The sequence below is a fragment of the Coturnix japonica genome, chromosome 4 (genome assembly GCF_054131305.1).
Source record: "Coturnix japonica strain WE chromosome 4, WE-NBRP24, whole genome shotgun sequence".
Lineage (NCBI taxonomy): Eukaryota > Metazoa > Chordata > Aves > Galliformes > Phasianidae > Coturnix > Coturnix japonica.
This window is the reverse complement of record NC_140666.1, coordinates 77260153-77282151: the sequence shown is the minus strand read 5'-3', so window position 1 is coordinate 77282151 and position 21999 is coordinate 77260153. Positions and strand designations below refer to the sequence as shown.

The window sequence follows — 21999 nt, the reverse complement described above, 5'->3', positions numbered from 1 at the left end:
TTTGGGTAAAAGCTGAACTGGACTTTTGGTGCCTCAGACAGTCTCAAGTGTAGGCCTCTGCTCAGGGATGACACAGTTTTGAATTCTCTCTGATTTACCGTAAAGATTCCTAACAAAATCTCCATGCAGGCTTTACAAGAGAGTTTTTCTACTTCTGTCAGATTGCGCCACCTTTGCAAAGGTCCATTTTATGGTGCATTAGAAAAGGCCACTCATGTTTCCACATCATGACCAATGTTGTTACTCACTCTTCTCCTAGTGACTGCATTACCTTCAATTTTTGTACTCAGCAACTGAACTGGAGGCTTGTTGGTCTTGGTTCTGTTGTCTGCATTATACATTGCGACTATCCATTGCATCCTTAGGTCTAAGATTCAGGATTCCATGGAACCATCTGCCAAGAAGTGTACCCAGCAGGGGTAAAAGGACTCCAATCCTTAATCACTACATGGTCTATATAGACTACTAAGGATACAACTCTAAGATTAAAGTATGGTGAATACTGGCTTTACTCAAGTCAGTGTGCTCAGAAGGGAATTACAACACCCATCAGCAGTGCTCTTTCGGCCCTGAGATTAGTCATATCAATGATGCATCTCACTCAGGCTGTCTGTCAGGCTAAATAGATGTAGGAGAACTTCAGTGTTTCAGCAAAGTCGTGCTAGTAAGAGCTACGACATGTTAGGAGCCAATTGGCTGGAAAGTAGCTTGGCAGTAAAGGACAAGGGAGTCCTGGTGACCACCAAGTTGAACATGAGCCAGCAGTGTCCCATACAGAAGAAAAGGCTAGTGGTATCCTCAAATGCATTAGGCAAAGTATTTCCAGCAGATGTAGGGAGGCAATCATTCCTCTCTATTTAACACTTGTAGGTCCAGTTCTGGGCTCCAACTGCTAGAGAAATATGAACATGCAATAGAGATTCCAGCAAAGGACCACAAATATAATTCAGTGTTTAGAGCATTTCTCATAGGAGGAAAGACTGAGAAAGCTTGCCTTTAAAATAGTCCACCTTTCTGTTGCAGAGGCCTCTTGGAACAGCCTTTGGCAGAAGGTACACTGCAGCCGTTCTGTACTGCTATAACCTTTCCTCCCAGAAGACGTCCTATTGCCAGGCATTTGTGCCAGGATTTATGCCAAAGGAAGCTGGCAGAATGCCAAGTAGTACCTCACCTAATGTTTTAAGGAGTCTCAGAGTCAGCTGAAGGAGTTTGTTTTTCACATGCCATCATTTGTTATGGCAGCACGATCCCAGCCCAGTCAGCCTCAAAAGCGAACTTCATGAAGGTAAAGTATGGAATGTAGTATAGAGGTACAGAATTCTTCCACAACTGAAAAGGGCTTGTATTTGTGACATTGAAAATGAAATATACTCTCTCTTCTTCACTCTGGCCTATTCTTTCAACCACTGCCCTTGTTACACATCCCATTCCATTAGTTAAAAATCTTAACCATGCCTGTTCTTCACATTCGGTGGATGTTCCTCTTGCCATTCTGCGAAACAGTTGCTACTGGGAGGAGGTTGTTTTTTAATGAGGAATGAATAAAGCAAACCCTAAGTGACAGTGAAAATATCTGTGAAATCATGCCAGATTCTACATAAATCAGAGCATTAAACCAGTGCCCACAGTCAGAGGATAAAACCTTACTAACTCCTTGGATAGGAAAGGACAGTAAGCTAGCAATAGTGTTTACTATGGAATGAATTGCTTTCTCATTCTATGGAGACAGACTTGATAAGAAGCCTTTTAGAGGCTGAAAGATGAACAGCTGCCTAGGGAAATACAGTGGCCAAAGTTTTGGAGTAGATTGGCAGAAGCAGCCAGTAGAGAACAGCATGAACTGAAGTCTTTCCTCTTACAGAGCTGCAAAGTCAGAGCTAAGGGCCTGAAGAAACATTTAACAGTCCAAAGAGCAAAGATGAATGCCTTCTGGTGCTGCCATCTGAAAAAAATGTGAAAAATCAGGCTTAGAAAAGTCTGATACAAAAACACATACAGCTTATTAGAAATCCAGAATATCTACATTACTAAATCCAGGTCTCCACTATGACAGTTAACTACATCACAGATACTTAGTTCAGAAAAATACATGCATCTTGTCACTAACTGAACTCAGGATACTCCCCATCTTCCTCTCTGAACATTAACAAAAATAATGAAAGCCTCATACAGTATAAAGATGTAGGAGGTTCAGTCCTACAGTCTGTTACAATAGCAAGGAATATCTTCAGTGAAAACATACAGAATCCTCTCCTAATTTCCTTAGAGGATGAAGGCATAATATCTTGCATAGACCCAAGCCAGCAAAGGACTGCAAAAATCTGATTTATGTACATACTCATTAAGGTGCAACAGGGAGTGGTCAAGTCTCTTTTCAACCCGCTTTGGGAATACAAGAAAATCAGAGACTCCAAAGTCCTACTATGAGTCCAAATTTTTAACATGTGGATACATGGTCTACAGAGTTCTGATCTCTCCCAAACCAGCTATTTCAGTGCTGGCATGTTGACCTGCTACCACTTCTCACAGATTCTAATGAGCAGTGATTTAGCATTCTGCTACAAAAGCTCTTAATAATTGACCCAAGTGAATCAGGCACTGAGAACACAAGAGATGCTCTCACTTCTGAAGAGTTTACAATCCAAAGTAAAGTGCTGGACACTCTGATGAGCTGATCAGATTGACATCTCCAGAACCTTCAGTTTAATGGGGAAAAAAATTTTATGTGTACTAACATAATTTCATGTTCTGTAGCATTAAAGTATTTCAGGGCATATAGGAGAAAACTGAGGTGCAGTCACTCACTTCCACAGTTTATCTTGACTGTATTGCACCTCTCTGTACAGACGGCAATTATGTAGCCTACAGGAGTAAAAAGAAATTATCTTGGTGCCTGAGTAGTAGGAATGCAGCGTGGAGTGAAAAATCTAAGCAAAGTAAAAAGTATAAAGCCATTTAAGCAAGAGTTCCTTAAAAGGAGTCATGTATTGCTTTGACAACTCTGCTTTTCCCCTCTTAAAATCCATGCTTAATTATTTTCCCAGTAGTGTTATTTTTTTATGACAATATTTGAAATAATTAATGTAAAAATGCTGCAGTGAGCTTTTCAATTACTATTATCCACTTCCCCTTCTTTCATGCTCGGGGACTGATGACAATCAGAGAACCCAGATGCCAGCCTGTATTTTACAGTCTCAGCCAGGGTATTTGGCTTCTTGGCGAGATTCACAGGCAGTTATTCTGGCAGCTCTCAAGTTGTTCCTGCCTAACAAACAATGAAGGCTGTTGACTGACTACTCCGGCTACTCCAGTCTGGACATCTGGACTTTTTTCACCCTCCCTGTACTTGTAGAAGAGCAGCTGTTCTGTGCATGTACTGCATTTGTGCAAGTGTGCATTCATTCATTAACGAGGAGACAAGAAAATCATGTTTATTTAGGACCCTCCACAGTTAGAAAACACATGGCTATCCCGCCGTGTTAGTGTGATTTTGCATAAATTAGAGAGAAAGCTTCCAAATAAGTAAACACATACATATGCAGAAAGACCAAATCTGGAAAAACAGCAATGTGCATGTAGGTCTGCAGCAGGAGACACACGCTGCCTGTTGGCTTCCCCTTGGATCTGAGTAACACTTGTTTTAACACGTGCCTAAGAAAGTTGCCAGAGACTCTTTAAGACCTGGCTCTGACCTTCACCACCCCTTTGACTTCCTGCACAGAATTTCCTCTGCTTCAAATTGGCCAGAAACACTCCACATGTGATTAATCTCTCAAAAGTATTGGTCTTAAATTATTTATTATTTCTTGAGTGCCATCAAGGTATCTGAGACTGTGCAATACTTGGGGAGAGACAAGGTCCCTACCTTATGAGACTTACTTTAAGTGAGACAGAATGCTTAGCACAGGCATTCAAAGCAATACTACACAGCACGAACAGACAAAGGACCAGGCTCAAAATTTCATTACTCAACCCTGTTATTATCAAACATTATTACTGAACACATGTGCTTTCAGTAAGGCCAGGTGTGAACGTACAGATATTCTTAGCTTACTTACATCAAGAAGGAAAGTGAGAAAAATCATTTTACTATCGTTCTGCCTAAACTTTAGCACAGAAGAAACAAAGTCACCAGCAAAAACATCTCTTTGTGATTTAGCTAATTTTATCTGATGAACAAGTATAGACCGCTATAGCCAAAGAACTGCTTTGTTGGCATAACCTGTCTCTTTCCAAAGGTTTTGCTGCCACAACACAGTAAAAAATTCCTAATAAACAAAAGACCTAAAACTGCCGAACAACATCTACAAAACTGGAAGTAAGGTATAAATAATTTGGAATTATTTTTGGATAAGGTTACATATAATGTGATAACTACCCTTCAATAACTACTTCTATGCCTGGTCAAACTCAATAATTTACATGCTTACAAGGGTAAGAGTCTGGGGGGAAAATGACTTACAGACAGATAAGCAAATGCAGTCAGATAGTTAGGGGAGTAGTTGGCATACTTTAAGTTTCCAACTTCATCTACCTCGTAGCAATTTGTGTATCTACCTACATGCTTTAATAAGTAACTTTACCTCAGAAAATGAACAAGAAGATGATGTGGAAAAAAGTGTGCAGAATTCCAGGCACAGCTGGAATCACTCACAGTTATGACTGCAAGGAAACTGGAACTGAATGCAATAGATATGGGAAAGTCGTTAAAAGTATTCAAAAGCAAAAATACCACAGTTTAAGGGGAAAATGGACTGGGTTAGTGGGACAGAATGAACTGAGAAAGATTAATATAGAGATGAGTGAAGTATTCAAGCCAAAAACTATTTGTCAGATGTCTTCTCCTTGACTAGCTTACTGAGAGGATGTCCCCCCTCAATAGGGCAAATGCTCAATATACCTGGTTTGGATGTAATCCTGAGAATTGTCTACCCAGACATCTTGCTTTTTATGCTTCATGGTATTTCAAATCCTGGACTAAATTCCCATAAATGAAGAACAAACATGACTACTGACTGCCTACACATGCCCATCTGTTCAGATGGCACAGCTCCCACTAACAATTTAGTCGGGCAGTTTCACTAAAGCCTAGGTGCCAAACCAGCATACGTTTCACAAAGATAGTCTCTATTACACTACAAGCACCATTTCCTTGATTCCTTGTCTGGGACAAGTTTGCAGGATAGCCTCCTAATACTTTCCCTATCCACCTGGTCTCATAGAAAACAAGATTATGCAATCACAGCATGACTCCTCATCTGTCAGTCTGCCCTCTTCTCTCCTACAGAAGTTTGGCAAACCTCTACCTGATCTGACAGAAAGGCAATGGTTTCAAAGTTATTGTTTTCCCATACACTTCATTAAAATAAATGGCTAGATAGAAGACTGCATTTACAAAGGGAATTTCAGCTGTGAGACCTAAAAATTTATCAGACAACTGAAACACAGGTGAGCAGCAGGTGAGCACTGTGTAGAAAAAGTTACTATCAGAATTTCACTAATAGTAGAAAGCAACTATCAAATCCGTAATAAAGAGGATACTTGCTCATAGAGCAACTTGATTTTCTTGCACTTCCTGTCAAAAGATGTGACCATACCAATTCATAGAATCCTTAAAGCTGGAAGGGACTTCTAAAGGTCATCTAGTCCACCTTCCCTTCATGAACAGGGACATCCGCAGCTAGATCAGGTCACCCAGGGCCTTACTCAGCCTCTCCTTGAAAATCTCCAGGGATAGGGCATCATCTGGGTAACCTGTTCCAGTGCCTCACCACCCTCAATGAAAAAGAGTTTTTCCTTATATCAACCTAAGTTTACAGTTTTTGAGCTTGAAGCCATTTCCCCTTATTCTATAACTGAAGACAAATGCTGAAGAATCCCAAAGATTGCAAATGTTTCCGACCACAGCTCAAATGCCCAGTGTGTGTAGCAGAATAAATTGGTGGCACACTCTCAGCTGTGGCTCACAACAGGCACAGTGCCATCCACATCCACATAGCAAAAGTACACTGGAATATCTGTTGGGTTTTTCAGATTTCCCAAGTTCTTTAGTAATTTCCTAATCACAGAATCACAGAATCACAGAATTACCCGGGTTGGAAGGGACCTCAAGGATCATGTAGCTCCAACCCCCCTGCCCAGCAGGGCCACCAAACATACACCTTTACTAGATGAGGTTGCCCAGGGCCCCGTCCAACCTGGCCTTGAACACCTCCAAGGACGGGGCATCCACAACCTCACTGGGCAGCCTGTTCCAGGGCCTAACCACTCTTCTAGTAAAGAACTTTCCCCTAACATCCAACCTAAATCTTCCCTCCTTCAACTTAAAACCATTTCCCCGTGTCCTGCTATTGTCAGCCCTTTCGAAGAGTTTACTCCCTTCCTGGGAGTAAGTTCCCTTCAGGTACTGAAAGGCTGCAATGAGGTCACCCCGCAACCTTCTCTTCTCCAAGCTGAACAAACCCAACTCCCTCAGCCTGTCCTCATAGGGGAGGTGCTCCAGCCCCCTGATCATCTTTGTGGCCCTCCTCTGGACCCTTTCCAAAATCTCTATATCTTTTTTGTACTGAGGGCTCCACACCTGGACACAGTACTCCAGATGGGGCCTCACAAGAGCAGAGTAGAGAGGGACGATCACCTCCCTATCCCTGCTGACCACCCCTCTCCTGATGGAGCCCAGGATCCCATTTGCTTTCCGGATGAATGTTTAAGAACTTGGAAAATTCACGTAAGTGCTCTCATACTTTCCTGAATGTTCAGTGTTGTCCATCAAACATTGGGCTCTGGGGAAAGAAAATAATTCAATGAGCAAGTCACTCATGGACTCAGACAAAATGAATGAAAAGCCTGTGTGATGCAGTTTCTCCTGAGAGGTATGGGTCAGTCTAAATACCTCAAGTCAGTTCATCAGTATGGCTGCTTACAAAATTATACCATTAAGAGCACCCAGACAGGGACACACTGTACTAGGAAGATCAATGGTAGCAAAATGAGCTGTTTTTCTGATTCAATAAATGTCAGTGCAGAATGGAATGACAAAACATAGGTTGGTTTCCAAATAGAGTTATAATAAGTCAAAGTGACCAATGCATACTGGTCATGAGGGCAATTAAACAAAGCACCTTTCTAGCTTCAAAACAAAACAAAGTCCACAAAACAACAAGCATACACAAATACTCTACAGAAGTAGCTGTAGCTAGGGATGGGGAGAGCTACCATATTTGTGCTCAGAGTATTACATAGCCATACAAAGTCAGCGCCAGATGTTATGGCTAAGAACATGAAGAGAACTAGATTAGCAGTTTGAGGGAGATGGCCAGAATCAGCAGCACATAATTAATGTCATCCTGACAGGAAGAAGAAAGATCATCTCATTTAATTTCAATTCACTTTTGGACCACACGCTCCATTTCTACCACTAAGTTTGTGGTGAAAAGCAGAGCTGAATCCAGATATGGGAACCATACCAATATTAATACTATCAGTATTCTCACATTCTAATTTGCTCTAGTGGTGCTGCTGAAATCCAGAGTAGGGCATTAGTATGGGAAAAGGCAGAGCATCCTCATAAAATATAATTAGCAGAAACAAACCTTACTTGAATTTGTTATTTTGTGTGGAAGGTATCACATTACAATAGTGGGGGTTGTTTTGTTTTTTGTTTAATTAGGACTGGCAACCCTATTACTTTCACTGATATTCTATCTTTGAAAGAGCACTCCCATTAGAAATTGTGAATTTTGCAGGTATATTAGCCACCTCTCTTGCTACCTTTTTGCATCAAATACAGCACAATTTGTATGTACAGGTGGTTATCATCCTAGAGAATAGCTTAAACTGTGTGCAGGACTGACAGTAAGAAAGTGGAAACTATAAGAGAGAACAACAAATTATTGTTCCCATTTTTTCTTATTGTAGGTTAGACTAAACAAAACCATCCCTCTTGTTTCCAGTGAATTTTTTGCTATGTTAGGTAAAGTGGCTGAAGACTTCTGAAGGATCTAATTTTACTGGCAGTTACTCCTCAAACTAAATCAATAACTCCAACAATTTTTAATAGCAGAGCTCTTCCATCTGAGTGGCTGCAGTTCATGTGCATAAACTGCAGTGATGTTTACTGTATGCGAGGATGGAAAAGCTAGACTTTAAATTGTGTAACTTTCCATAACACAGTTTTCCTGAGGGCTGTTCAACTCAGCAAGCAAGCCAAAGAAAAGGGAGGATGAATGTAGCAGACCCATTCCTTTCCAGCTTGAGATGCAGATGAGGCCCCACCCAGCAAACCAAACTTGGCATTCATCCACACAATTCTCTGGGCTATGGAAAGAGGAACCACGGAACAATATCACAGCACAACCCTCCTCACCCTTCTCATCCTGGGGCCTTCTTTCTCATAGAAACAAACCGTCCAACTGGTAAACAACTCTGTCAGATTAATGGTTCTCCACAATTGTGAAGCAGCCATGTCAAGCTTGCTTCTAGCATTTCCCCAGTTTCAGTGTGGTAAAAGCTACAGATTTTTTTCCCCGTTCCTCAGTATGCTGTTTGTCCCAGACCCTGGACACAAACAAGGTGTACTCCTTAGCATGGGCCAAAATGTGTTCTCTTTCCAAGCCTAATTATCAGTGAAGCAACAGAAAGACTCACTCATCTGCAATTTAAGAAATAATCACAATTGCTTCAAAATACAAGATTTTTACTGCAAGATCAATGTGCAAATAATTTGGTAGAACATCACCATCTGGTGGATATACCCACTGACAATTTGGTTTTAAGTTTCTCTTTAGTTACCACATAGCTCCTCAGCTCACTGAAGGATATTAGATCATAATGCCACAGAAGAGACACATTCAAGCTGTTCAACAGTAATACAAAGCTTCTCCTTAGGACAAGATACAAACACGAATAAATAGGGGGGAAATTCCTATTTTCATGCACTAAAATAGGTGGCAAACCTGTTAAGCACAGAACTTATTCACCAGAGTGGACAATATCAACAAACATTCCAGGCTGCTGTGCAAGGATCCCACCCACTGTGGAATATAACAGACTGGCTTCCTCTCTGCTACCACACCAAAGCTGAAACCTCTTTTTCCTTTTACTCTCAGAACTCAGCAATTAGTCTCATTTTTGATGGAAACCATCCAACTTGTGCAGTCCTTATTTCCTAGCATGTCAGCAAAGCGCAAGATCTCATGCTCTCCACAAGTTCTAACTGGACAGTAAAGAACAGGAGGAAAATAAACAGAAAATGCCCATACTTACCATGAAGACAATCTTAGGTCAGCCAGAAGAGAGACTGTCTAATAACACCATTCACTTTCCAACCCTACATTTCATGACCTTGAAACAAGGTGTTGAACACAGTATTTTCTGTGTCTTTAATTTTTTAAAACCAAGAGCCACACTACAGAAGTCAGATACACCTCAAGTTCAGTCATTTTCTCATAGCATGAAAAAAAGCTGTTTTGTTTGTTTTTTTTTTACTGTTCCCTACCCATAGAAAACCTTATTTTACGGTTTCACATAGGTCATGACAATTTGCCTTATGTGATCATACAAGTTTTTTTGAATGCTCACTTGCTTCTTTCAACAAAAGGGTAATGGTCTCTAGGTCCATCACGTCACTGCAAGTTCCTAGTAACCAGGCTGATATATACAGTACAGAATGAAAATTGTACCACTGAGGAGACTTATACAGCATGATCTCACATACTGATATAGCACAGAGATCGCATCAGGTATCTCAGATGCCCAGAGCAGAAGTGCCCCAGATAATAAGAACTCTGACAAGCTCTCTGGGTACAACTCATGCTTCTTCAGAGTCACTGTGTACTAAAACCCATAGCCTACCATTACAGCCTACGCCATCTCCCTCACAGTGTTTGTAACTTACTCCCTTACTCCACGAACCTGTTAGCCCTGCACGCTTAAATGCTACCTTATACTGATAGCAGTAGATATTCAACAAGGAAAAGTACAAAGTCAAGATACTTCCATTGGAAGTGGGTGTTGAGAGGTTTATATCATGGTAGATCAGTAACATTAAAGCACAGGTAAGAGATAAGAAAAAAAGAAGAAAATATTTTGGGTGAGATTTTAGACAATAAAATAAAGCCCCATACAGTGCAACTGCTACCTACTTTGTTTGTCAGAACTTTGTATCACGAAGTGCCCACAAAAGCAGTGACATGGTGAAGTAAGCCTCTTCAGCTTTATTTTATCCAGTGTATTTTGAAACGACGACAAACGTGTTTAAAAATAATAATTTTAGGCACCATATTTTAAAAAAATAAATTTTTAAAAAAGGAGAATTTTAGCATATACGTAAAAACCATTACAGGATTCTAAGAAAGGGATAGAAAAGGGATAGAAACTATCACCAGTAGGAAAATTCAGCTAACAGCAAAACACTGACCCTTGTTTGTTAGTGTGGGAGAGGTTCCAGGGCAACGCGTGACATGACAGAGCACTGCTTCACCATTGTGAAGTCCCTAGGAGAATCAAAACACCTGAGTGCTGGCTCAGGTATTACCTCAAGCTTCTGTTACATGTTTTAAACAAAAGATCTTCTAGAGACAGACAAAATAAACACTCAGACGATAACAGGAAAACAGGATCAATGGCAGATCAGAGATAAACACAGAAATAAGACACTGTCAATAAAATAAGTGCAATTTGGATTCATTGTTGTGGCAAAAGCCACTCTGGAAAATATATATATGTGTGTGTTTAAAAGCAATTAGGCAATTTTACAGAAATAGTCTGGGATTTTGTGCAGAGGGAGAGACTCCAGGCTTGCCTCATCTCCTAGAAGCATCCCATATTCTTAGATGTGACGTTGCCATGACAACCACAACTTGGTGACCTCGTTATTTCAACCTAATCCTGCTTTGAAATTATAGTTGCTCCACCCTTTTGCCTGGCTAGCCTGATAACATAATCATTGTAAATGAGGATGGAAAAACACAGCAGGATACCATTCCCCCAGTGACATGGGACTAGTCTCACCTTATCAGGGAAATAGACCAGCAATTAAACTGCACAAATCTAAAAGACTGAAAGTAGATTTTTTTTGTTTGTTATTCTGTTTTGCAGAAAATCCAATAGCTTGTCAGTGCAGGGATTCAGTCTGGAAGGGGGGCTTTTGGGGAAATTCCTTTTAATTTAATTTAATGTCTTTATCAGGAAATTAAACAGTAGTAAGGGGGTAGTTCTCCTTAATTATGTATTTGTTTTGACTAACAGCTAGAGATAGATTTAGGATGTACACAAAGAGTCAGGACAGAAATTGTTTAGCAAATCAGATAGGGGGGTTTAGGTTTAGGCTCGCCCTTGTTTTATTTAAACTGGTTAAAGCACTGAGCATTACAAGATCCCAGTTGCAGCCATTGTGGAAATACTTGCTATATTTGCTCACATGGAACAGGAACATTAGTGTAATTCTGCTCTTATTAAACACATGGGCAACAGTACTATTGCTGTTACAGATTTAAGAAAAAAACGTTTCCTTGGCTCCTTGGGGAGGGAATTTGGAGTTTTCAATGTATATAGGACATATGAAAGCTAGAGAAGAAACAATGAAGTGAATACATTTAAAAGAACATAATTCTGGAACTATTGGCACGTGAACTAACTGAAGTTCTATAGACTACAGTTCATAAAATCATTCTGTGACTGTTCTTACATACTTTTGTTTCCCTCCCTTTCTGCCAGACCAGACTGATTTCTCCCCCTTCTCAGTATCTGCACGACACAAGGGCAGATGTTACTTTGGAGGTTGTGGCATTGCCTAAGAATTCTTGTGTGACCAACACGCAGCATGGCAGCCACGTTTGTAAATACTGTTCATTACTGGGAGAAGAACACAGAGGAAGAAAGCATTGCTACTCTCACAGAGAAATTCAGATGGTACTTACTTGGTAAGGACACACAACTTCTGGTATGGTTACTTTCAGGAGCCTGACACAAAGAATTCCTTAATGCTCAGCAAAGGGTCTGAGCCATCCTCCTGGGGTGCAGATTCACAATTCTAGAAACTCTGCCTTTTAACACTGGAAAAGATGTAGTGCTAGATCATTCTTCCCAGATTCCATGCTGTAAAAGGGAAGTTGGGTGATGCCCTCTATAATAAATCAGCAAAGAACCCACGCATGAGCAAACGTACCTATCCAGCACTCATGGATTTCCTCAGACACAAGCCAGGCAAGTTTTTACACATAAATTGTTATATTAACAAATCACAAGTCTGTTAAGCAGTCATCAGATAGGTGATGAAGCAGCAGGGCAAATAAGGCATTCCTCCTCTGGTAAGGTTTTACACAAAATGATCTTGAATAGTGCTTCAGAAGTATTTGGGGATACTTTCCCTGAATAGCCAGGAGAAAAAGAAAAAAAGAAAACACCTAATACTGAAGCATGGAAGCAGAAAACTGAGCTCTTTCCTGTGTCCCATGGAAATATCTTTGTATTCAAAAGCATCTGCAACAGGCAGGGCTAAACCATCACTTGCCTCTGTTTAAATACTTGCTGCTTGTAGATAGAGAAAATGAAACCTCTGATAGCTCACCCAGTCTCCTTGAACTCATTGGCACAAGGTGTCTTGGGCACATAGAATTTAGCTTTGCTTAAAGAATTATTGGAGAATGACAAAATACATCGTTTCCTCCACGAAAGGATCACTTAACATCCCCCCTTGTCTTTCCCTTCAAGTAGGGCATTTTGCTGTCAATTGCTGATCATTAAGTGATTAGAACAGAAAAATGTGAACATAATCATAAGTCATTTATTTCTTGAGGTGTTCAGCAGGGGTTAGAAATCAGTCTCCATTTAAATATTTTTCTTAAGCTCTGTTGAATCCCAAGAGCAGAGAATAGACATGAGTAGGAGATGTTTATACAGCACTGCAGCAAAGGAAGCAGGTTTTCCTTCACTAAAAGGCCAAAGTTCATTTTCTCAGAATAGCGGCATACATTCCAAAATGGTGCCTCACATTTACTAGGAGATATCAGCGAACAAGACACTAAGATTTACGTCCAGATTCAAATTTAGTTCTCCAACATGCAATAGGAAAAGGGTACAGCATTCAGTACTTGCTCAGATTTTGAGTATGATTTTCCAACCTTGCTTGAGATCACAATGTATCGTGTGTAAGCTGATTAATCCTTCTAACTACAGACTCTAACACACAAGCAGAAACTTCCGTAGAAGTTCCAAGCAGAAGGTTTTCTATGACAACAGGTTTTATTATTTTTTTCAAATACAGTCTGACTTCTCAACCTGTTGTTACAACCAAAGGTTTCTTGGCTTGCTCCCCACCCCCATCTAGAAACAAACAAGCAAATCAATCTGAAATATTTTCTCTTTTGCAGCCACCTTCCTTAATCTGAACAACAGCTAAAATCATTCTGTGACTGGAGCAGCTAACATACTGAGAACCATCACTGTTTCTTTTTGCATAGTTGAAAGTGGCTACACGGCAGACTTTTTGCTAAGATCAGAAAACACTGTGCCTCCTTCCTGACCACGGTATAGGTTCCTTAGCTGTAAATTTTTATAGACAATACAAAAGTTCCTATATGCAAATGATCTTTCTTTGTACAAATTTAAAACAAAAATGGAAACAAAGCTTTGCTGTTCTCCTAGATCAGTAGTGACATCTAGTGACCAGATATTAAACAACAGCGTTCGTGGTGAGCCAGTTTTTACAAATAACGTGCCAGATTTCATTACAAAAAATACTGCAGGCTATCGGCAAAACCAAAACCATCAAAACTCCAGAGTGTGTCACGAGGACATAAACACAAACGGACATCAACTATGGGATGGTTTTATCTTACACAGAAGCACTGTATTTGTTTTATAACAACATTATGCCACTGTTCAACAGAAAGGAGGGGGCACCTGTCACTAACAGGGAAGCAGCCATTTGGCCAAGCAGGACGTACCCAGTGAAACCTGTAAAGATGCTGGGGCAGAACATTCCTGCGTGTGACGATCCATGGGACAGGGAACAGTCCCTAGTTCTAATCACGGTTTTCCATCTCCTCCAAAGAGAATAACTACCAGAACAGAGTGCAGCTGCTCCAGCACTATGCTTATTCTGGCCCAAGTTCTTGCTGATGTAAGTAAGTCTGACTGACATTAGCTATATTAGAATAAGTTATTCTACTTGATCTATGCCAGAGCCATTTTGCATCTGGACTTCAGAATAGCCTACAACCTGAGAATAAAAATGACTTGGTTACTGATCAATATCTGGATCGGTGGCTCGCAAACACAGGGGAATGCTGAAAAGACTGCAGTGTTTTCCTAAAGTTAGCCCAGTGTGGGCCATGAATTCTATATAAAGTGACTAGGAATGAGCTAGGCAAGTGCACCAAATATGTAGCTAGCTCCAACCAGTAACCCACCTTCATTTTATAACAGCGGAGAAGCCAGGCATGCTTAAGTTATTCTGGTCAGTTATGAAGACAGAGCTTTGCTTCAGAGGGAAAGTGTGCTGCTTCCTGAAAATTACTTCTACTTTTCCATTTTTAGCTCAGTTTTAAGATGTGCAAAAATGCTCTGAGAGACACAGTAAATATGGAAATTTAAAGAATTAGAAAATTATTAGAATTATTAGAATTCACAGAAGAAGACACTAGACAAAACAGAAACAAGGAAGAAAAAACTGGTCAAACTCCATAGATAGAAGAAATGAGCAGATGCACCCTCCAAATCAAAAGACAAATGTACAATTCAAAAGCAGAGTCACCAATTCCATCTTCCATATATTTCAGATTTTACTTATAGTAGAAGAAAGTGATTTTAAGTGTTAGGGGAACCAGTGGACAACTTCTTAGCTTCACTTTATATTAATTTCCTATTAGAGAAAGTGACTCCGGGTCTCTGTGCTATAGAGAATCAACCTTGAGCTGTCCAATCTGGAGAAACTGTGCTGATTTTTGCAAGGATGCTTACAGAAAGTAGTTAAAATTGCAGATGAATACAGCAGGTGAAAAAGAATGCAGAACCTTGCCTGAGTAAAAGGGGAGAGCTTCATGACCAGCAGCAAGAGACCATTAGCCACAGAGCAGAAGAGCTATTTGTGCTTCTGGAGGGGTTTCAGGACAGGTACACAAGAAACTTGTTCGGAAATGAGAAACAAAACCATCCAGCACAGTGACTGTGTCAGAAACGTATGACTTGCTACACCCAGAAGTCCAGCTGTGTTGCCTTGGCTTACTGTAAGCAATTTATCTCATAACTATCGCATCAGACTTTGCTTGTTCTCCTGTTTGTAGCACAGCACAGCAGAAGTCCCCTCTAAGAAAGAGGTAAAATTTCCAACAGAGACTTATTTGATCACCCCAGTCAAATAGCCCTGGAAAAGCTCTCAATACGAGCTGCACTGCACCAAGACCTGAGAAAGGAAGAGGTCCCATGCTGTACCCATTCTTTTCCTGAGTGCCAAGAAGATAACTAATGAGAGTAGCCAGTTACCTTGACCTGGTTTGTACAGGATGTAGGTAAGTTTGAAGAGGAAGAAAAATGTTTGTTGATTCAGTCTGCCAGCAAGATGGTGATTTCTATCAAAGGGATAATCAGCACAGATTCCTGAAATTGAGAAAACCAACATGTGTGGTCTTCAGTAAAGGCCAAGGCTGAAAACTGCTGAGTCTGTGCAGTATTGCTAAGGGATCCCTGGGAAGTGAACTACAGCTATTATTCGATCTTTTTGAAATCTCTAAGAGTCTGAATCATTTCAGCAGTCTATGGAAAGGAACAGCAATGAAAACTATTGCCTTAAAATGGCAGGTTCTCAGTGTTGTCCCATCTCCAGTGCAGACTGACTGAGACCTCGGGGAGAGTTTCGATCTGTTTGACACTGAAATAATCAGCTGCAAAAATTTCTCTTGCTTATATCTTAATTTTAGTCAAGATTTGTAGTCATCTTTGTGCAGTATCTTTCTTTATAAACAGTGAAAGAAATGTCAATACCTAGCAAATACATACATTATGTTGTGAATTATTACTACAGACTACATCTGAAGTGAGGTGATCACACACTTGTTAGCTCTAATTACACAAGAAAGAATATTAATTATTGCTTTATATTACAGTATAGTCATAATACCAGCATGGCTGGTATTAAATAGATGCTTGGCTTAGCACTGTACTACTCCTACAGTATCAGTGGAAATATCCTAAATAATTCAAATATTATGAAAAAAATCTGGAATGTCTTTGATGATTTGCAGCTATTATCTGAAAAGCTAAACTGACTAAAAAGAAAACCACCAAATCAAATGCACTTGCATTGCATTAGAGAGAAAAGTGAGAGAGATCCTCTAAATATTTAATAAAAATAAAACATATGTAATTTCATTCAAAAACTCATGTTCATGTAAAAATGTTCAGCTTTTCCCAGAGTGGGATGGAATGCTCAGAATCACAATAGACCTTTTAAACAGATCAATCATTTCTTTGAATTATCCCTTAGTTTCCTAGGTGCTTTTGCCTAATGGTTGTCTTGCTAACTTCAACAAAATTAAGCCTAATGTACTGAAAAAATGTACTCAACTAATACTGAACTTGTTAACGAGGAGCGAAGGCCTGTTAAAACTGACTAAAATGACTGGTTCTCTCAATGAAATATTAAATCCTTTGGTTCAACACGTGGCATTGCAAATGTAGAGCATTAGTTCCTTTCTGGCTGAAAAGGATCACACTCAAGAATGCATTTCATTAATCACGGTTCAGGCATTTTTGCAGTTATCTTTCTTTTGTGTCAGCTCCTGTTTGTTACTAGTACCTAGTTATAGGGGTAAACATCAAAAGATTTCATGGGCTTGTGGAGAATATTACTGGCCTGCTAAGTTCAGAACTCAATATCAGTACGTTCTTTTTAAAAACGTTTTCTTGGAGATACAGTAATGCCAAGGACATCGGTAAAATAGAGGTCATGCTTTGTTTTTGGTAGTATAATCACTAGTAGATCTTTCATTTGATGCACTAAAAGCCCAGGTTACTGCCCAGGTTGGCATGCAGAACAAAGAGCAAGGAGTTTAGAAAAAAGGTAAGTTGCTTAAAGTCAAAGTCAATTCAAAGACCACATTTCTAAGCAGCAAAAAACTAAGCAAATCTGCCCTAACTTTTGTCCCACAACCACCTCAATATTTTACAGGACTAGACTGAGAACCACATTACAGATTTGGTGATCTGTTTCCATAGGCCTGCAAGCAGCCATATGAACACAACTGAGGGGATTAAATTTGAACCAAAATGAGAAAATATTTTAATACAGACCTGCTTAAATCAATTTAATAACTAACAGCTATTACACTTTCATTCCCTACTATTGTCTAAGTTTCAAGCGCATTATCAAGTTATATCCATCAAGTTTGCGGCAAAGAAAAGTGTCGAAACCAATTCAAAGCACTTTACGCATTCAAAAAATGTTGAATATTGATAATGCAACATAAATTTTTAAGAAAATGGAGGTGAAGCAGATTTTGTATGATATCGGGCCAAGTATGTTACTGATGCAACAGAAACAGCCAGCAATTTCTTAAATTAGTTGACACAGACTTTCCACTTGATTTATGTGTTAAATCAAAAATTTCCTAGTCTTCTCCTAGAAATAGTTTGTTGATTAGTACTGATGACTGGAGCACACTTTACATTGGTACAAAATAACACATGAACACTTTACAGTTCACATACAGATGTTTACTTTGCTGAGCCATCTGTTCCACTTGAAGCACAAAGGAGATCACAGAAAATGAACTCTTACTCTCTGAATAGACAGGCAAACAACTGGGTTCCCAACAAAACAAGTCTGTTAGCTTTCAGTGCATTGCAAAAACACTGTAATTTACAGAAAACTTAGAAATTAAGGTCCTTGATCTGGAATCTTAATAATAATGAACAAATGAAAATTCCTGATGCAATCAGCAGGGATCATACGAGCTGCTCTAGAAGGATTTTCATTTTCAGGGTTGTGTTACATCTTTGACTTTTTTTCCCACTATTTGAGTTGTAGGTACTTGTTTCTTTCGTTTTCTGAGGCTCACACACAACTAAGAACTGGACAGAACCAGGGCACAGACAGAGAAGGGAGGTAAGGTAATAGGAACACACTGAGTGACAGATTTGAAGAAAGAGTAAGGTGAACAGTGCCAAAGTGAAACACCTATTTTCAACAGTAGGCCTGTATGAATCAAGCTACAAAGGAGCTGCCAGGTAAGAGGCACATGCAAAGAGGTATAAAATAGGGATGATACAGGCTGAAAGAGATGGAAGTAATGCAAGACAGTAACAAGAAAAAAAGCTTACTTTCAGAAGGCAATTAAGAATTATTTAGTTGTGATTCAGTGACAGGAAAGGAAGAGAACAGGGAAATCTGTTAAGTGAACAGAAAGTTCAGCTACTTGGCACAGGTGGAAGACAGCAGAAAATTGGAATAGAAAGGTACAGCTGCAGTACTGTCAGAGAAATGGCTGCCTAGAATAGCACTTACCTGTCCCTGCCTCCTGATCATATAAGTGTCTCCTTATTTGTTTACTGTTACCTGCACTAATCTGAGACCTTTTCAAATGTTGGTCCTCAATACTAAATATTCACAAACACAAACAACTTTAAAAAAAAATCATCAGATATAAATAGCTTAGTAAAGGGTTTCTTTGGTCCTCAAATATACAAGCATCAGTAAGTTCAGTACTCATTGGAGAAGAAAATGGTAACAGCTTAAGTGAAGAGGGTTCACTATAACTACGCACATTAGCTATTTATACTCATACATAAACAGTTAACTTTCTACACACCAGGACAGTTCTCATTATATTTCTCACTTGGCCCTCATTTCAATAGGCCACATACTCCTAATACTGAAATGGATACAGATACAATACTTAATTTCAGGCTGAAAACTGTCTAGTTTACACAAATCATGTAGTTTCATGTGGTTAATCCCATCAGACTCACCATCTGATTCCTGCTAGACTAAAACTGTACTTGCGCGCTAAGAGCCAGGCATCCATGAGTCAAAGTAACACAACCTCACTTCTCATTTTACACTTCTTATTTACATGTGTGTAAAATAACGTAGTTTTGTGCAAATAACTGCAGTCTTTAAGCCTGTAGTTTTCACAGATATCTATGGATATGCTAGGTATCTATGGATAACTAGACAGCACTGTATGTGTACTAACTGGGAAGTAAGCACTAAATGATGATAGTTTTTTTTAGAAAATAAAAGCTGTCTGATGTTACAGCAGCAATCTTTTACTAAAAATGGGAAATTGAGATTCTGATGAAATAGATGCATTAAATATTTACATAAAATATAATAAATTAACATTCTGGTAGCACTTTATAACAAAGTATTTGTTCACTTACAAAGTTAATCCCTGAACATTACATTTCAAAAAATGTTTTGGAATATTTTGTGTATGTGTGAATTTGGTAAATAAGAGTAAGAATAAAAGTTAACAAGTCATGATCTGTGAATCTGTTAATACTTGCTACACACGTAACTATCTAGAATTAGAAAAATTTGAATTACAGCAAGAGATATCAAAGCTGGTAATAGCTAAACATACTCAGATACTGGAAGCAGCTGAGTGGTGTTGTTATGCTTGAAATCTGCTAAAGCTGGTTTGATTTAACTCATACTGAGCAGAGCAACTGTTTCATAGGAGGAAAGCTATGTTAGATGTGTTTTACCCCCTACACCATTACAGTAATGCCAACATTTGCAACAGTTCATTTAGATCTAGCTCATAAGTCTGGGCACTGTCCCACACTACACAGTTTAGAAATAGCTGAGACAAAGCAATGAGCTTTTGAGCACCTTGAGATTTGTGGTCAGTCCAATCTCTTGTGGGCAAGTTTCTTGTCTGACCTTCTGCACTATAAAAAAGGTTCATCTGGTACATTGAAACTTCCAGCTTCTCTGTCAGAATGGCTGTGTATTACCACAGCAAATAGGGCTTTACTGAGCATGGCTGTTGAGGTAGGACACCAAGCCAAACAGAGTTAAATTGAGGGGTAATGGCAACACCTCTCCTTTTATTAGTAATCCTTTTATTAGGTGACATTGTTGATCCTACATTTTGTGTCATGATGTCTCATACATAAAATACTACTACTACACCACATGTCTAAGCTGAAAAGCTCAGACACTCTTTAGTATGAGAAAAGATGCACCCACAACTCTTCTTTCAGGATGCTGGTCTTGGTATAAACTGCAACAGCTGACCTCATCATACAATAGATACAGCCTCAAACATCCATCTTTGCCAGTTCTCTTTCTCCTCAATCTACTACTCAATACACATACACATCACGTGTACCTTGTACATCAATTAGTGGGAGTTCACACAGACTAGTCAAAGAACTCTTACCAGAGAGGTGCTGCCATTTTGCTTTCAGTTAACCCCATTCAAAATAATTTCTCTTCCCCTTATAGCTTTGATTTGATATATAATTCTTTCAGATTCATTTCTGTTGGCTTTTGTTTTGTTTTGTTTTGTTTTGTTTTGTTTTGTTTTGTTTTGTTTCTCCCCATATTCTGTTCCATTCTCTGCCTGGATATAACCACGTGGATTAATGTTTGATGCTGTACTCAGTACAGTGACAGCATTATTAGAACATAGTTTGTTGCCCACAATAAGCTCCCCCTTGTGCCTCTGATGTTCTGTAATGAGGCCCCTTCAGACACACAGTTTGGTTATTATGGTTCATCAACTTATAATGTTATTTTAAATGGTTGCATTTTCATTCTTTTTCTTCCTCATATGAAATAAAAAAAAATATCAGATAATGGAGCTAAAAACAATTACTCACCCTTCTTCTCGATCTAACATAATATTTATGGGCAGCAGGGATAGCAGGAAGATGTTCTTACGAAGAGAGGAACTCGAGCAGCTTTATAGGACAACAACCTAGGAAGAAATGACAAGCCAATACCCACATTTACTGTTTGTAAATCTGAGCATTGATTCTGCTTTCACAAGTGGCTTTCATCAAATGCAAATCAGAAGCCTGGCATCTGCTTGAGTAACCAGGCAGCCCTGTCCCCCTTTCAGGGGAACAAAAGCCATACAATCAAAGGGTTCTAAAAGGATGGCAAACTTATTGTAAGCTAGAAAAGGTTAAAAGTCTGCCAAGGCTTAAATATACCTCTCAGAACTCTCAAGTATGAAAGCATTTGTGACCTTTATGGATTTTTATTTTTTTCTTTTTGCTGTTAAATGTTTCCTTCTATTTGAAGTGTTATAAAAAGTGACCAAACAGGAGAGAGACAAATTCTTTATGAGTTTTATTTCCCAAATGATTTGAAACTTCCAGAAAGCAAACTTATATTAAGACCATTTTATTTATTTTCAGATGTCAAAAATCTAGCTCCAACCAGCAGCGCACTGTGGCTATCACAGCAGGACCTACCTGTGCTCTGCCTGCATCAGTGGCAGATCTCTTTCTACAGAGATAAGAAGCAAATGGCATTCACTCCAAACATGACGTTTCCTCACTGCAGAACGCTGCTTTGAGACTGGCATGCCCTTGAAAACCATCCGAAGCCTATTTGGGTAGAGAAAAACATATTTTATAAATATGCTGAAAATTCAGAACTTTACTTACTTCAGTTACAAACACACATTCCTGCTACCAGAGAAAAGCCAGATGACTATTTATCCTGAAATCTTATGGAAAAATTCCTATTGCTATTTCCACAATAAACGTACATGTGAAATTAAAGTATTTTACTACCTGATAACAGCAGAAAAATAGGAATTTAATTAGAAATAAGTTAAAAATGCTTAACAGGCTCATCATAATGCATCTTTGTAATAGCTTTATTTCTCATTCATTTGGGAATAGTTACAAAGCTTATCCCAATGACTGTGGAAACAGAAACCAACATTCACAGACGTGAAATGAGCCTAAATTGTCAGTTTGATCAAATCTTCAGTTTTGTTGTTGTTTTACGACTGATTTTGGATTCCACAGTACAGA

General features: G+C 39.2%; 1 protein-coding gene across 1 annotated transcript in view; it reads right to left on the bottom strand.

Moving 5' to 3' along the window:
• Positions 1 to 20922, bottom strand: part of LDB2 (LIM domain binding 2) — a 350201-nt gene extending 329279 nt beyond the window's left edge. The window contains exon 1 of the mRNA XM_085545681.1: positions 20830 to 20922. Within this exon, the coding sequence (XP_085401807.1) occupies positions 20830 to 20849 (20 nt within the window). The 5' untranslated portion in view covers positions 20850 to 20922. The remainder of the gene's footprint in view (positions 1 to 20829) is intronic.
• Positions 20923 to 21999: the final 1077 nt, after the last annotated feature.